The 18,641-nt window shown below is 38.7% G+C and overlaps 1 protein-coding gene across 1 annotated transcript; it reads right to left on the bottom strand.

Moving 5' to 3' along the window:
- Window positions 1–6,738: 6,738 nt before the first annotated feature.
- On the bottom strand, window positions 6,739–10,290 carry LOC103859300. The gene has a single exon (XM_009136813.3). The coding sequence runs from the start codon at window positions 9,753–9,755 to the stop codon at window positions 6,993–6,995; it is 2,763 nt and encodes a 920-aa protein (XP_009135061.1). The 5' UTR covers window positions 9,756–10,290; the 3' UTR covers window positions 6,739–6,992.
- Window positions 10,291–18,641: the final 8,351 nt, after the last annotated feature.

Genomic DNA, 18,641 nt, shown 5'->3' with positions numbered 1-18,641 from the left:
TAATATAATCACGAACAAAGAGGGTGGAGTGGACGGTTGGGGAGAGGCAATGATGTATTTACTGCAATAAATTTACAATTGTGGGTTACAGCTCTTCCGTTTTTAAGAGTAAGAGAAAGCCACGTACACAAGATAGATTTACTGAAGATATTTTTAATGTGCATAAGTAAACAAGTGGTGGAACTTAGCACAGGTAATCTTAAATGTGTATTCAAAGCAAACCATAAATGGTGTAATCCGTAAATGTGTTAAATAAAAAAAAGAGGAACCATCCACGTATATCTTACATACATATGACGAGTGTTCTGTTCCATATCACCTAAGTAGTATAGGATTATAAATCCACTTATAATCCCTAAATACTAAACATATCCCAACCACAATTCCTAGATACTAAACATTATCTCAATCTCACCCAACCCCTAAATACTAACCCTAAAATCTAATCAGTAAACCCTAAAAACAAATATAAACAATAAACTCAAATATAAACCCAAAACCCAGATAGAATGGAACAAAATAAATAACATAGTACATATTGGTGAAATTATAAAATGTCTATGATTGCATAAAAAAGTTAACGTCGACAATAACTATACTTCCCCACCTTTTAAATACTAAACCCTAAACACTAATCACTAAACCTTTACCCAAATATAAACCCTAAACCTAAATATAAATCATAAACCCAAATAACATGGAATAAAATAAATAACATAGTATCTATTGATGAGATTATGAAATATATATGATTGCAAGGAAGAAGTTCATCCCGACCCAAAACCATACTCCCTCACTTTCTAAATACTAAACTCTAAACTTAAATCACTAAACCCTAATCCAAATATAAACTCTAAACCTAAATATAAATCATAAACCCAAATAGCATGGAATAAAATAAATAACATAGTACCTATTGGTGAGATTATGAAATATATATGATTGCAAGGAAGAAGTTCATGCGGACCCAAAACCATACTCCTTCACTTTCTAAATACTAAACCCTAAACTTAAATCACTAAACCCTAATCCAAAGATAAAACTTAAACCCAAATATCAAAATTTAAAAAGTATATAAAATTGTGTAGTATTAAATTATATTATGTAATATTGAAGAAACATCATATGAATACCATTCGACTCAACATCACATTGTATTATGTTTTATCTGATGTCATAATAAATTTTATTCCATTTGTGTTTAATATACTATTTCTCTTTACAAAATCATATACACATCAATATAAAATATGGAAAGGTAAATACATTCAATATTGTTTATCATTCACAACAATAAAAAATAAGTATATCTGACGACATCAGTGAAGATAGTACATGCAACCGCATCGGAGAAAATAATTTTGTTGTTGATTCACTAGATAGAAGAGAAGAACATACAGTCATAGAATTATGAGAAGAGGGACAATTGCAGCAGAAACGAATACAATAGTTTCGATTGTATGGATGGAGGTGATCGCCACTGAACAAGTCATGTCACTCGCCACACAAGTTTTCAAAACTCTATTATTCACCACAATCCTTCACCATCAACAGAGACAATTTCATCAACAATTTCATACATCACAAAACATCACATATTAAATTATGATGATTAATTATGTGGTGATGTCAACACACATTATTTTTAAACTGAAAACCACTTCTATAACATATACTATACTATTAACATAATAATTACTATACTATGCGGTCAGACATATGTACTACTCCATTTATATACAACACAGTCACCCACCAAAATATAGTTTATATATTATGGAAATAGACATCTATACTACTTTATTTACTTCTATATAGTATATTTTATTTACAAATTCACACAAACAAAGTATTAGAGGTTGACATAACTATCTTCATCAGGTCTATTTCCATATATATACACACTTAACTATATTGTCATGCAAATGGAGTACAAGCACCATGTATATCAACAGAAAATCTCAAACTTCTGGTTTTTTTACTTTACAATATCAGATTCCGACATATAATGAATGAAAATTCAGAAAATTTAAGAGTAGTAAAACAACTTACATAATAGGCAATGTGATTTTGTTTTACTGCCGTTATGGTGCCGTCTTACTCACGCCTTTTGTCACCTACCGAGCCTTCGATAATGGTCTTCTTCTCCACAAACTCACCAAAAATGTAATCGGTGGCGTCTTAATCGCTCAAATAAGAAGATGAATCTATTGACCTTTCTATATTTTACCATTTGCTTTGTTAACTATGTGAGAGTAACTAAATACCACATCTTTCTTTTAGAATCACTAGTTATTAATTTAGATTATAATTTTTTTTGCAGGTTTTACCGGTTAAATGAAAGGGTAAGATAACAATATTATAGAAAAAACATATTGTGTATCGTTATATTAGAAAAATTGACTACTTCATGAATTATCCTTTTTTCTTGGTTATACAGTCATATTTCCCATATAAAAATGTGAGTTGGTGAAAGGAGTTGGAGTTATTGATTTCTCAAAAAAAAAAGCCTAGCAAAAAGAGTACGAACTTAAATTAATGGTGAGCAAAGCGACAAGAAAACAAAAGCAATCCATGATCGGATGATTCAGGTGATCTGAGAGATAGTTTGGTAAAAGTAAAAATCTTGAAAATGGCTAAATGCTTTTTTGTACCACTGCAGAGCCTGTTTGTTTTTTTTATGGCGGCTTCAAGATTCAAGAGTACAACAATGGCGTGAACACCACGCGCCGACAATCGCGAAGAGATATTTATTGTATTTGTTTTTTTTGTTAAATATTTAATTTCCTTAAACGCAAAAAAAAATATGAAACGCGCAGTATAAACGTTAAGGTGTTATTGGTTTATATATTTTTATTGATTTAGAAATCCATATAGTATTTATAAATTCAAATAAAATATACAAATTTTCAAATTTTCTCGGATTAGTATTTACAAATCCGGAGGTTTTCCTTCAGATTTGGGCCTTTGTATTTTTCACAAAGAAATTCATGCAAATTCATTCAAATACATTATGAAATCAAATATATTAGTAAATTCGTATGATTGAATAACACTTGATTTGAATTAGAATTTATAAATATTTAAACGAATAACACTTGATTTGAATTAGAATTTATGAATCATTAAACGAATAACACTTGATTTTAATTAAAATTTTAAAATCATAGAACTAATAACACTAGATTTAGTTTGGATTTTCAAATCCATCAAAATACACCAACCAATAACCCCCAACTTTGTTCATCATATTTTTCTCTCAAACTAAAATAACTATAAATAGACACGCACTTTGTTCATCATATTTTTCTCTCAAACTAAAATAACTATAAATAGACACGCAGACTCTCTTGTTAGACTAGAAGAACAAAACAAAACAAAAAGAGAGAGAGAGAGAGAGACAAAAACTGAGATGGCTTGGGTGTTAATCAAGCATGTTGCGGCTCTGTTAAAGAGAATGGTTCATGTGGTCAAGCTTCTATTGAAGAGAATGGTTCCTGTGGTCAAGCTTTATGCAAGGAGGATGTGGAACAAGATCGCTGGTAAGAAAGACAAGATCGCTGGTCAAGCATGTTGCGACAAGTATTCGAGTGTGTGTGTATTTTGTACGCTAAAATGCTTTCTTTAATTAAATTCTTATGGGTATATGATAAAACCAAAAAAATGACTTTTTACAGAGGCCCTCTTCCACTGACAATTCATCCTCAACCGTTGATGAAACCTCAGACCTTGGGTTTAGATGCATCTCCTAACGAATCAGTACCTAATTAATCAAGCATGTTGCAGCTCTGTTGAAGAGAATGGTTCCTGCGGTCAAGCTTCTGTTGAAGAGAATGATTCTTGTGGTCAAGCTTTATGCAAGGAGGATGTGGAACAAGATCGCTGGTAAGAAAGACTTGGACTTTTCACTTTTCCTAATATTCCAAAACAAAACAAAACAAAGACTTGAACTTTTTGTAGGTTGGTTAAAATGCCTTGCGCTAGGGGAATTGGTCTGTGGTATGATAAAGTGATTTTTTACAGCGGTGTATACAAACAAGTATACAAGTATTCGAGTGTGTATGTGTGTATTTTGTACGCTAAAATGCTTTCTTTAATTAAATCCTTATGGGTATATGATAAAACCAAAAAAATGGCTTTTTACAGAGGCCTTCTTCCACAGACAATTCATCTTCAACCGTTGATGAAACCTCAGACCTTGGGTTTAGATGCATCTCCTAATGAATCAGTACCTATCCAGACCGTCAAAAAGACTAAGGTAATTCCTTAGTACACTTATGTTAAATTACATAGATCGTAAAGATTTGTTATCCATTCCTTGTTCTTTAAGAACACATTCAGAGTCGTTGGTATTTTTCTGTCAAATTAGCCTGAGGTTCATTTTACTTTATCTATTAATCAGTTACAAGTTTCTATTTTAAGAAGTTTTACCACATACTTGCAGGAGTTCAAGTTGAATCCAGAGGCAAATAACTTTGGTCGGTCTCATACAAAACGTCTTTCACCAGCTCCTACTGCTATGCCTGACATTGGAAATATTGTTTATGTACCAAGCAACAATCCCATCCTACCTGTCCCTGAAGCTTTTTACCCAGAACTTGTGAACAACCAACCCTTATATGCCCCAAACATCTCCATCTTCCAAGTTTGTTCCATATGGAAGGAAATTTGACTGCTGAAAATGTTGTTGGTGTTCCCTTTCCACAACACGTAAGTATTATATTTCCTATATTATCCCTGCTTCTCTTTCTCTTCAGGCATATTATGTCAAAGGGGCCTTATCAACTAGTAGTTGAGAGTAGAATACTTGTTTCAGCATTAAGCGTCTGATCCTTAACAAATATCAGTATACAAGAACCAGATAAGAGATCTCTTTGAATTGACATAACTAAGTTTTGTAAAATGAAGAATCAAAACTCTTTCCACACTTACTAAACCATCCTACTAACTCTTTGATACCATGATAACATTTGTGAACTAAGAAAGATTCTAACTTTATTGAAATGAAAGATAGCTCATTGAGCTTTATTGTGAAACTAGAGAAAAGGAAAAGCTTTAGTTTTGTAACCAAGAACACAAGAAATTAAATAGATATTTCATTAAGTGAAGGAGAGGCTGCTACAATGGCAGCCAAAGTTACATTCATCAAAGCACATAACAACATATATATGAATCTAGAAACCCTAGTTACATGGATTACAAAAGCCTCTAATAGATCATAAACTTGGGCTTTAGTTTGGGCTTCAATATATCATAATGACCGGAGATTGTGAGCTTAACCAGTGTGTTATTCCTTAGTAACCTACGTTCTATACTAACACTCGTCCCGGGGGTAGGGGCGTACAAGTGTAGTTCCAGTAAACCCTCTTTTTCCATTGCAGTCCGAATCCAACGGTTGACACGGGCAGATTCATTTTTGTAACTCTTAGTGCTAACTACACAACACAGAGACAGAGAGAATGTCTTGATGGCGGGAGAGTTGTTTAGCAGAGCAAGTGTCTTGTCTACGAAATCAGAGAAGCGGTGTGATAGAGTAAACTTGTATTTTATTTATGAATATGAAAGAAGAATCTAATGTTCAGGAAACACCGATTCAGATAAATATAATGTTAAGCAACTAGTCAGACTAGCGACTCAATCACTAATTTTCCAGAAAAGTAGAAAAGAAAAGGAGAGAAAATGTTCACAATATTCGAATGAATTTTAAAATGAAAGCGTTCCTCCGTTTTTGTAACAAACTTCTTGTTACATCCTCTCTCTCCTCTGATGTGGCTTATGACATGTCCCACACCACTTGAATATCTGTGTCAATTTGATACAAAAACAGTGATTGAGTCGCTAGTCTGACTAGTTGCTTAACATTGTATTTCTCTGAATCAGTGTTTACTGAACATTGGATTTTTCTTTCATATTCATAAATAAAATACAAGTTTACTTTATCACGGTGTGAACCGTTTGTTGCTTCTTCTTCGTTGGGATAGACAACTATCGACTCATCAAAACTAAGGCTGTCTACAAGAGACAGCAGATTCCTCCACCTCCTGGACAGAACAGATGTGGAAGCAGCCACTTTTGTCGGAACTAATGACAGGATTTTGCCAAGAATCTCATCTGGCAAACTGCTAATCGAATCCCCCATTAAAAACATAGACATAGAATACAAAAGCGTTTTTACAACCTAAACAAAACAGAGGAAAAAGAACCTAGTCGACGCGCAGTTTTTTTTATACTAGTAGATTAGTTTCCAAATATCACGTTTTTTCTGTTTTTGTTTGTTATATCTATTTTATTTTATTCATATAAAATTGTATTTTTATGTCAAATTTATCAATTAAGTTTTTCAAAAATCTAAAATATACAATGAGTTATTAGTTCTTTAAAAAATAATATTCTGAATGCACATAAATTCACTGGCGACAATGATCATGCAATTCCACAGCTGAGAGAAGCTTAGTGACGATGAAGATCAAATTACAAGAAAAGAATAGACCTGCAATAAACATTGAAAACATGATATTACATTTTTTTATTCTTTATAGCTAAAGAAAACATTTGCATTAAATGTATAGTACAGTTTAATTGAATAAAATTTTACATTCATTCAAAAAAAAAACATCGAAAACATGTTGATGTTGACCTTTAAGGCTTTTATTCATTTTCATTTGTAGATGTGTTGTGGGACAAAGAGGATTCATGAATGTGAGATATGCTCAAGAGATGAGTTTTGCTTCAACGATATAACAACCTGAAATTTTATACCATAAGCACCAGAATCTTATACAAGAACACTTTGATTTTAGTAGCATTAACAAAATGATCTACAAGAGAAAATAAAATATTATAAGCAAAGTTAGCTTCAGGAATTTGGTTATATGCTTATTGTAACTTCATATTCACTCTCGTAACAATCTCTTCACACAAAAGAAAAAGTTGGATATACTACAACCAACAAAAAACAATAAAAGACAAAACTGTGGTGTATCTGTATATCATCAAGAATCATTGGACTTGTGCAGCTCGCCAGTTTCTTGCAACTCCACAACTTTCTCATATCTCAAATCCTCTACGAACCTCTTAGGGATGAAACAACGACCACCAAATCTCTGCTGCAAGAAAACCACAACAGCGAAAACGAAACCGATGCAGAGAATAATGACATCCCACGCAGTGGAGTAGTAGTCCACTTTGTGGCTTGCATAAATGAACGACCAGTCAAGTATCTTCCCGTAGCTGTGACTTCTATAAAGATCATAAGCATGAGGAAGCAAACGAACGAAGCTGTGTCCACCGTAAAACGAAGCAGCAAGAGACTTTGCGTCCGAGTTGCTGAATCCATTGAAGAGTATCTGAGGAAGAAGGAACGCATCAAGCATCAAACCTCCATAAGACTTTAGATCTTTCCACAGAGAAGGACGTTGGAAAGAGCGTTTCAACGTCACAGGACGGTACAAGAGGTTCCGAGCAGCGCGTGGCTTCCCTATGTACACAACTCTTTTAGGAGTTCTGTTACGGTTCACTAGCCAAGCTATCAATCCACCAGTGATGTAGAGAGGCAAACACACGTAACACACCATCTTCTCTGCTTTCCACACGCTCTCACGGTGATGATGATGATTCTCTGTGTTTCTTCTAGCACTCCAAGCTAGCTGGAGAAGACGGCACTCGAGTAAGAAAGCAATCATCGTCACTATCCTCACCACAATCTCCTTGGCTTCAAGCCATCTATCGTTCTCGAAGAACAAGCTCTCCTGGTTACGGCTGCTTTTGAATATCTCTTCGAAGTTTAACAGGAGAGGAATCATGTGACCGAGCACGAGAAGCGTCGCCATTGCGATGGAGATGAAAGGGAGTGTTTCTTGGTGTTTACTCATATGGTAAAGCTGCATCCCAACGAAGAGACACGAGAGCGTATTGGATATTAACACCATAGCAATCTCCAAATCCATTCTCCATACAGATTCTTTCGCTTGATGAACGTAGATGGACCTAGACACAACCTCCATGCGTCCAACGTAAAGCGGATCCGTCTTCTCTCGTGTGCTTTCGATGGTTCCTTTTAACCGGTCATCGCTTCTAGAATCAATAGGAGAAAACTTGAATCTGATTGCAAGACTGCAGTCAACAGTCGTTGTGCTGTTTAGCTTAACTGATTGACATCCTACCATACATAACTCGCCTGTGTCCCTATCATACGTTCCCTCTGCAAAGATATCTCCACGTGATTCAGACACAGGATTCAAGAAACGGATCCTGTAAGTGATGTTTGTGAAGCTTTTGGTGACACTGTTAACATTCATAGGGATTCCAGGTACCCCAGCTCCTTGCCCACGAACCAAGAGTTCACGATACAGTCTATCTCCAACGAAGTAAGGGCTTGCGCGAGCAGATCTCACTCCTCCAGGATATTTCACTGACATGACGAATCTCATGTCTGAAGTTTGAGCATCAGGGTAATGCTTTCCTTTGGTTTTGGACCGGCTCTTGCATAACTTACTCACTCTCTCGCCTTCTGTATACTCATACCTCAGACCAGAGAACCGCCACAACGGATCATTTAGGCTTGAGAACTCGATCCTACCTGTTTTGCCACTCCAAAGCTCCCCAACTACAGGAGCCATGCTTTTAATCGACAAGGAAGCTGGAAACCTCAAACTCAACCTCAGTGAACAGTCACCAACCTTAGCATTACTCAAAGAATCCGTAAAATTCAAGATCCTGCACGCAACGCCACAGAACCTATCCTTCTCCACATCCCAAGCTCCCTCCGCAACCAAAGCAGTCCTCGGATCAAAAGAAAACAACCTGCTGACACCGCTAGTGTTACTAAACGACAAAACCACCTTCATCTTCTCGCCATCACACAGCAACGACAAGAGAGACATGTACTCTACACCACTACTGCAACTACGGTCAATCCCACAATCAGTAGTTCTGTAAACATGACTTCTACCTTCAAACACCTTACACAAACCTCCTAAAACACTCTCCACAGACAAACTCTCCTCGCTGTTCCTCCCACACTCAGCATTCGACTGCTCTAACAACTTGTACTCATAGTTCAAAGGAGTGTTCCTAGCGCCAAGAATCGATACCGTTTTAAAATCACTCTGGTTACTCACGCTCTCCAACACTCCCTTCACTAAACTCCCGTAGATGTTAGACTCATTGGAGTAAGTAAGCATTAGACGAGCATCAAAGGGCTTATAAGTCCCAAACGGAGACAAAACCTGAGCTGATCCGACCAAACAGACTCGTCCTGTACGTTCCGACCAAAACCCGTAAAGTTCGAAACTTTGTCCACCCATAAAGCTCACCGGGATCCTGCGACCGTCGATCTGCGTCACCTGAATCATCTTTCGCTGCCCTAAATCGCCGGAGGTTCTGGAGATTTGTAAAGTCAATCTCGCCTCGACTCTGTAGATTCCACCGTCGCCCAGAGTTTTGCGGATCGATTTGGGCCGAAAGCTAGCGGATTTGACGTCGGAGCTTCGCGGCTGGTTGTTGCGATTGAAGAAGGAGTCGCCGCCGGAGAAGAAGCTGACGTCGAAGGCGAGCGAGGCGGGGCTGGAGGCGGCGGAGGGAGAAGGATCGGTGGGGGACTCGGGGACGATGTGGTTGCAGTGATCGGAGTAAGGGATCCGAGGGGGTTTGAAGGGGTTGGGGTTCACTAGGGATGAGACGGCGAGGGGAGTTGCGGAGGTTAGAAAGAGGAAGAAGAAGAAGACGAAGAAGAGAGAAGGGCGAAAAGTCGCCATTTTTACGAGAAAGTGTGAAGCTTTTTTACATGCTCTGTTTTCTTCTTCCTTCCTCTTTTCGCGATTTCAAGATCCGGCTTGCTTCAGTGTTGTTGTGCCTCTTTTTACTTCTAAATAAATTTATTTACTTATAATTAAAAAACAAAAAAAAACGAAAACAATTTGTGAAATACTTTTAAAAATGATAAGTTATTAGCAAATCCTATGTGTAAAATAAAATGGTGCATCATAGAATATTGAAGAAAATCAAAATAAATTTAATTCGGATGTAAACATAAAAATAATTAACTTGTATACTAAGAAAATGTAGTTATGTTATAAAGGTTATTAATAAATAAAAAAAATATGATGTAAAAGGCATGATTGGATAATGTAAAATAGTATTAAGAATTTTTGAATTTTGCTAAATCAACTAATCTAATTCTTATCTATGAGTGGTTGTTCTTGTTTCTATGTAGTTTTTTTTGTCTAATTGTATTTTATTTCTTTTAATATCAAACATATATAATTAAATTAAACTTCTACTTGTTAAAGAGAAGATTAGTAGATTACACATGGTGAGACTTGAATAGTGTATAAGGTACTTGGATCACTTCACTTACCGTCAAATGATTTTAAGTTGGAAACGTAAAAAATTTAACATGGTCAGTTAGGGGTGGACGCAAGCGAACACTTATTTTCTTTATGTATATGTATATTTGATACCTTGCCTGTCTTAAACGAGTAATAAATTTTTGGAGTTGTACTTGATTTGTCGAAAATGGGTACTTATTTTTTCGAGTCTTGTCCAAAAATGTGTTACTTAACTCGTTCGATTACTTACTACTTATAAGTATTATGAATTATTTGGATATATTTCCAAGTTTCTTAGAATTACTTGGTAGATAATATTCAACCAGAGAAAGTTATGAAAGTTTTTTTTGTCTACTCGACTTGGTAAAATTACGAAAGCTAATTCAGATAAAATATTTACACCTAATATAAAAAAGAAGAATGAACAAAATACATGTTTGTCCAAAAAAAACAAAAAAGAAGAATGAACAAAATACATATATTTTGATATGAAAGTGTTGTTTACTTCTTACAAAAAAATATATATTTTTAGGATTTTGTTTTTTTTTAATGGTTTAGTTATCATTTTCTAAGTCGTAAAACAAGTAATATTATGGCGAGTCGTTAACTTTTTTGTGATACTTATTGTTTTGTATTTGTAAGTAGCAAAACTCAACGACTTGATACTTGATAACGAAATCGAAGAGAATATGATCAAGTTACAAGTATAATGCAAGTAACCAGTACTTGTGTCTAGCCAGATTGGTTTGTGTTATTAATGCTTTAAAACTTCTGCTATAAAAAGATATAAATTATCATAAAACGTATGAATACAAAACAACATATAATAAATATTCATATTAAATATATTATATCTATGATAATATTATTTAAATTTATTTATACATCATATAAAAAATAAAAGTGGTTGTCTAGATTTATTTACCAGAAAACAAAAAATGATTGTAAACAAATCAGAGTGATTCACATGCTTCCAATTTAATCGATTAAAAAATCTTTTAAAAAAAAAACTTTATGTATACGTTTCTTGATTTTTTGTTAGCTTACATGTTCAACAAACTTCAATAACATCACGATATTGTTGTTTTCACTGATAGGTCACCTGCTTCACTCAATAGAATTCTGGCAGTGTTTTAGAAATTTTGAAACACCCGCCCCTTTCCCATTTTCAACCGGGGTTCCTGGGCGCGGGGTTTAGGACACACATGTCTACTTTTCCGACATCTCCGTGTGTCCCGTTTCTGGTCCCATGAGTTTCAGATGCATTTCCTTTCTTACCGCTGACATTTCCACTTATAGTTCTGCAAAAGAGAGAGGGAAAAAGAGGGGTGAGTATGAATACTCAGTGAAGTGATTCTAGACCAGTCTCCCCCATGAGCTCTTATACTGCTCAATGCGAAACGAGAACCGACTAGTCACTACACCCATTCCTTAATTAGCTATTATAGTTCCATTTCACGAAATCAAGCATTGCAATGAACTCAGTCATCACTCAATTCACATAATTCGGTTTTTTATAATTAAAGACTCCCATCATCCTAGAACTCTAGGACCTACACAGCTCAAGCGGACCAACCCCCCCCCTTTTCTTGCTGCGTTCCTGTGGAGCCGCCTGCCCTGGTACACTCGGCATCCGGTTCCCTTGGATGTAGTCTATACCCTTTGCAGTGTATTACGGCCCCTTCCCGCCAAGATTCGGCGTGACTCAATCTTACCGGCGCCTCTATTCTTAACATGCCGTTTTTGAACGCTACGGCCGCCGCGTTTTCCCATACTCCCCACCAGTCCCTCGGTGGTTCGTATTCCATTTCTATTCATTTCCCATACTCCCCACCAGTCCCTCGGTGGTTCGTATTCCAATCATTCGTCATTACCTTTTTCTTTTATTTCCTTTTCCTTAACCCTTAGACTCTTTCTTACTTTCCTTTTTAGACGCCACCCGTTCTCGGTGTCACACTCAATCCATTTAACAATCAGTCATGGATATCCTATCATTCATCTAACCAGACCGGTTAACAGTTCTCTTGATATCCTACGTTCATTTCTTTTCTAATCATCCTAGCTCTCAATCACAACCACAGATCTTCAACCAATCAAACAATCAATCAGTCATCATCACACCGGTCTATTTAGAATCCTAAATCAGTACGAGAGTTCTAATGCAATATGATCTATCAACCTAACAACAACCAGGATCTACTCAATCCTAGATCCACATTCAACAATATAGAAGAACATGAAAGAGATCTGGGTAGAACACCTCACCTTAGCCTAGATCTAGTTCTGGATCTGAGATGAGAGGCGAGAGAAGTGAGAGTTGAGAATACGGACACCACACGACCACCACCACCACTCGCGGTTGCTCACGGCGAGGAGAGAGAGAGTCGTCCGAGAGAGAGAGAAGAGGCACGGCGAGGAGAGAGAGAGAGAAGAGCCGCGGCAAAGAGAGAAAGAGAAGAGGCGGCGCGGAAGAGAGAGAGACGACGGCTAGGGCTTCTGATCTCCGGGAGTTCTCTGCAGGGCTTCGCTTCTAAGTTTCTGATGAGAGACTAGAAGGGTGGGAGCTTGCTTTTATAAGGGAGGCATGGAAACCCTAGGGGTTTTAATCCTAATGGGCCGCAGAGCGGGCCTTTACCCAAAACTTTTTGGGTTTTGGGTTTTGGGGTGTTACAATTCTCCCCCTATTAATCGGAATTCGCCCCGAATTCCAATCTTCAGGCTTTAAACCTTAACATTCCAAAACCCAAGGGGAATTTTTCAAACACAAACAAGGGAAGCACAAAAAGATATCCTACTTGCTCAAGATCATTTAAAACCAACAATGAATTGAATAAATGAAATGGAGTAGGACTACAATAAATAGATAGGTCTCAAGGTATCGCCAAAATCCGCGAATACCCTTATAACAAGAAATGAAAAGCTAAAACCAAAGAAGAAAAACCATGTCCTACTCCTACTAGCTGACTCTGGAATCACAGCTAGCCACTTCGAACTGGAGACTTCTGCTCCCCTTCCGGCTTAGGACCAGCCACACGGCCACTCCCTGTCGACGACGCCGGCTTCTCTTCCCACTCTGAGTCCTCCGATGGATCCTCTTCCACCTCTACGTCCTCCTCAGAGCTCGAGATAGCGACGACCCGACGAGTAAGTGTCCGTTCAGCCTCCATTGCCTGACCGGCCATCCGGTTCGCCAAGGCGAATTCCCATGGTTCCAACACACCAATCAGCTTGCCCCGAATCTCCTCGCGGAGTCCTGCCTTATACCACCGGCACCAATCCTCCGCTGTCTTGGGCTTGCATCTTTTGGCTGACTCCAAGAATTCCTCTGTGTACTCCCGGACTGAGCGCGGTCCTTGCCTGGCCTGCGTCAATGTTCCACACCGACATATTCCGGTTATGCTCCTCAGACTCGCTGCATCAATGCTCGGAATCTTCCTTGGGCGTCCACGTTTCCTCGTTGGTACACTGTCTTCCATCCTGATCGGTTCCGGACCTTCCCTGGTCGGTCCCGTCTTCCTTGGTCGCCCTCGGCCCCTTGTGGGCGGTGTCATGTCAACTTCAGGTGCAAACTGGAAAGTCCCCTGACCCTGGTACAGTCGCCTGTACTCGGCTGCCCGCTGGAAATGGGGCATCAAAATCTGACGCCTCACGGTCGTCTCCTGAATGGGGGCGTTCGGCGGCTCCGCGAACACCATTTCCTCTTCGTCTGGGAAGAGTGCAGGTACCCTATCACCCCAAGCGTCACGGTAGGGCTTGCGGGCGTACGCCCTGGTCCCCTTTGGGCCATAGCGCATGCGTCTTTCTCCGAGCTCGTGGTGCACTGGTGAAGACATCCTGCAGCGTAAAGACAAAGATCTGATCAGAACGTAATAGTAGTCATGCATAGATGGCAGTTTTCAATCATTCTCAAACTAGTGCAGCTTTAACATTCCATGAATAGTATCCCCGGAGTGGTTCTTATCATCCCTTCTTGCCCCAAGGTGATCCTTATTACCGTCAGCCTTTTTACCCTGTGAAGATCCAATTTCCTTATCAGTATTTCGCGTTTTGCTCCATGATGACCCTCCATCATCCTTTTTACCCCAAGATGATCCTCCATCATCCTTTTTACCCCAAGATGATCCTCCATCATCCTTTTTACCCCAAGATGATCCTCAGCCTAGTCCCCACAATCTGAAATTGGTTTTCTCCCACTGTCTCGTCCGTCCGTCCCTTGGCCGCCCCGGTTTGCTCCTTCCTCGTCGGCGGGCCCACACCCTGGTGGTGGGACCCGCGCCCATATTTCTTTTTTTTTTTTTATATGGAACGAGTTTGACTGTTATATCGGAATGCCAGAAGTCCATTTCTTTGCAGGGCTTAATTCCTCCGTGAAGCTGCGCACGCCTCGGCCTTGCGTCCGTCTCTCCTTCCCCGGCCTCCCCGGCCCGGTGTGGGGCGATGTCGCCCGCGAGACGCTTCCCTCCAGCTCATATGTCCGGCTTTCCATTTCCCTTTTAACTTGACGTGCTAGGCGACTAATCCCTCTGTATACTTGCCTTACAACTCCTTGTTACCCATTCCTGAACACCTGAAACTCCACTACACCGCAGTACGAAGACTTTTTGGTAACCTGATCTCGGCCGGAAACTCTGAGCTGATCGAATTCTCCTTCAACATTAGCTATGACGGACTAACAGAACCATAAGGGAAATGGGCAATGGTGGGAAATACTGATCCCTTAAGTTAATATTAAGGGACCTTAACCTGGCTCTGATACCAATTGAAACACCCGCCCCTTTCCCATTTCCAACCGGGGTTCCTGGGCGCGGGGTTTAGGACACACATGTCTACTTTCCCGACATCTCCGTGTGTCCCGTTTCTGGTCCCATGAGTTTCAGATGCATTTCCTTTCTTACCGCTGACATTTCTACTTATAGTTCTGCAAAAGAGAGAGGGAAAAAGAGGGGTGAGTATGAATACTCAGTGAAGTGATTCTAGACCAGTCTCCCCCATGAGCTCTTATACTGCTCAATGCGAAACGAGAACCGACTAGTCACTACACCCATTCCTTAATTAGCTATTATAGTTCCATTTCACGAAATCAAGCATTGCAATGAACTCAGTCATCACTCAATTCACATAATTCGGTTTTTTATAATTAAAGACTCCCATCATCCTAGAACTCTAGGACCTACACAGCTCAAGCGGACCAACCCTCCCCTTTTCTTGCTGTGTTCCTGTGGAGCCGCCTGCCCTGGTACACTTGGCATCCGGTTCCCTTGGATGTAGTCTATACCCTTTGCAGTGTATTACGGCCCCTTCCCGCCAAGACTCGGCGTGACTCAATCTTACCGGCGCCTCTATTCTTAACCTGCTGTTTTTGAACGCTACGGCCGCCGCGTTTTCCCATACTCCCCACCAGTCCCTCGGTGGTTCGTATTCCATTTCTATTCATTTCCCATACTCCCCACCAGTCCCTCGGTGGTTCGTATTCCAATCATTCGTCATTACCTTTTTCTTTTATTTCCTTTTCCTTAACCCTTAGACTCTTTCTTACTTTCCTTTTTAGACGCCACCCGTTCTCGGTGTCACACTCAATCCATTTAACAATCAGTCATGGATATCCTATCATTCATCTAACCAGACCGGTTAACAGTTCTCTTGATATCCTACGTTCATTTCTTTTCTAATCATCCTAGCTCTCAATCACAACCACAGATCTTCAACCAATCAAACAATCAATCAGTCATCATCACACCGGTCTATTTAGAATCCTAAATCAGTACGAGAGTTCTAATGCAACATGATCTATCAACCTAACAACAACCAGGATCTACTCAATCCTAGATCCACATTCAACAATATAGAAGAACATGAAAGAGATCTGGGTAGAACACCTCACCTTAGCCTAGATCTAGTTCTGGATCTGAGATGAGAGGCGAGAGAAGTGAGAGTTGAGAATACGGACACCACACGACCACCACCACCACTCGCGGTTGCTCACGGCGAGGAGAGAGAGAGTCGTCCGAGAGAGAGAGAAGAGGCGCGGCGAGGAGAGAGAGAGAGAAGAGCCGCGGCGAAGAGAGAAAGAGAAGAGGCGGCGCGGAAGAGAGAGAGACGACGGCTAGGGCTTCTGATCTCCAGGAGTTCTCTGCAGGGCTTCGCTTCTAAGTTTCTGATGAGAGACTAGAAGGGTGGGAGCTTGCTTTTATAAGGGAGGCATGGAAACCCTAGGGGTTTTAATCCTAATGGGCCGCAGAGCGGGCCTTTACCCAAAACCTTTTGGGTTTTGGGTTTTGGGGTGTTACAAATTTGCTCGGATGTCTGGACTGCGGATAAATGTGGCCAAATCTACTATCTTTGCAGCGGGAAGAGGTAAACAGGTGCTGGAAGCTGCTGCAGGAGCAGCTGGCCTCTCAGTATCAGCTCTTCCAATTAAGTACTTGGGTCTGCCTCTCACAACAAGGACAATGACACACAATGATTATGAGCCTCTACTGGTGAAGATTCGGAACATGTTACTGAGTTGGACAAGTAAAGCCCTCTCTTTCGCAGGTCGTCTACAATTGATTAATTCGGTCATTGCCAGCATCACGAACTTTTGGTGCTCAGCATTTTGCTTGTCTCGAAGTTGTATTGATGAGATTGAAAGTATGTGCTCAACATTTCTTTGGAGTGGCTCTCCAAACATAACCACTCGAACAAAGGTAGCGTGGGATGAGGTCTCTAGCCTTAAGAAAGAAGGAGGCTTGGGGATAAGAAAAATCAGAGATGCCTTGCTGGTCTTTGTACTTAAGTTGATATGGACCCTTTTCTCAGATTCTGAGTCTCTGTGGGGTAAGTGGGTAAGGCAAACTCTGTTGCGAGATGTCTTTTTTTGTTTTGGACATATTTGGTACCCTATTGGTCGTTTGATTGAGATTGTTAGAGATAGTGGAAGGTTGAAACTTGGCATCAGTAGTCTTCGTACGGCACTGAATATATGTCGATAATGCACGGCTGAGGTTCGGCAAAATGTGTATCTAGAATATATATAGGCCAAGAAAAGTCGATTATGTTTTCTATCTCTCTTTCTCAGCGAAGATGAGAGACTAAGTCCACACACAACTGTGTTAGGGTTGAGTTGTAATGCAATACTTTTGTGACTTCATTATATATTTATATATGTATCTCTAGACGTGGACAGATGGAGTCATTGGTTAACCTTTTGAGAGGAGATGGAGCTAATAGTTCGTTGCGTCTCAACTCTTACACTTATATATCTGAATAGTTTTTAGACGGCATAAGAACATGACATTTGCCAGATTGGATAGCAAAGGGATCTTTTACAGAAAAAGCCACAAAAAATCTCAATGGATCTATGGACGAGGTATGGATAATATTTCTTATAAACATCAATACATGGCTACAAGATTTTTTTTTTTGCAATATCTGTATTTAAAGTTGACTACACTTGGAAAGAATGAACAAACATATTTATTTAAAAATGTTTTGGTCTTTGCAGGTTTCGTTTCCCAGCCACGGATGATGGAGTTTCATGCATAGGGTCCAAGAAGACTTATGTTGTATATTGTTTTAAGTCAACAACATTTCTTTGCATTATGAGATACTTATTTACATATATGCAATTCCTTTAAAGTTTGGACAAATAATAGCCATTTTATTTTGTTATTTAAAGTTATCATGATTTAGATAAGTTTTTGTTCACCCAAACAAGATCATTAACAAAAAAGCAGATATGTATTATTCTATGAATGTTATTACCTAAAAATAAACATGTAATATTTATTTTGTATCCAAATGTCAAATTAATCCAGTGTTTTAAAATGGAACAGACTAGCGAACCAAAAATATTTAGGGTCATGAATCATTGTGGTTCGACTGGGTTTAATTGGTTAAACTGAATTTAAAGATATTTTGTAAATAATATGCATATTTTTACAAAGATAGATCATATCAAATAAAATATTTCAATAACCATAATATCTAGGAAAACTTATAAAATGAACAACTCAAAATGTAATAAAATAATTTCATGCATCAAATCTAAAATCAATACAAAAACATTTAAACTTTATTCTCTATGTCTTTATCACTCTAAATTTTCATCACATTTAAAAAATGATATACACATTATTTTATAAAATCGTACCATGATTGAATTCTTCGCCATCTTTAGGGTATTTTTCAAAAAAATTATCGTCTAATTCAGAAAATCAAGTGATCATGAAATAATATTTAAACAAAGTGAGAAGTAGACCAAAAACTAGACTTGGAGATTTAAATATGTAAATCTTGTGATTTGTGAGTTCCAGAGACGTAAAAAAAACGAGA

This window comes from Brassica rapa, chromosome A01, assembly GCF_000309985.2.
Source record: "Brassica rapa cultivar Chiifu-401-42 chromosome A01, CAAS_Brap_v3.01, whole genome shotgun sequence".
Taxonomy (NCBI): Eukaryota; Viridiplantae; Streptophyta; class Magnoliopsida; order Brassicales; family Brassicaceae; genus Brassica; species Brassica rapa.
Note: the sequence above shows the minus strand (reverse complement) of the source record. Positions and strands in the feature narration are given on the sequence as shown.

Bases quoted from the DNA above. Each gene is read 5' to 3' on its own strand.
- LOC103859300 (XM_009136813.3), bottom strand. From the start codon at position 9,755: ATGGCGACTTTTCGCCCTTCTCTCTTCTTCGTCTTCTTCTTCTTCCTC.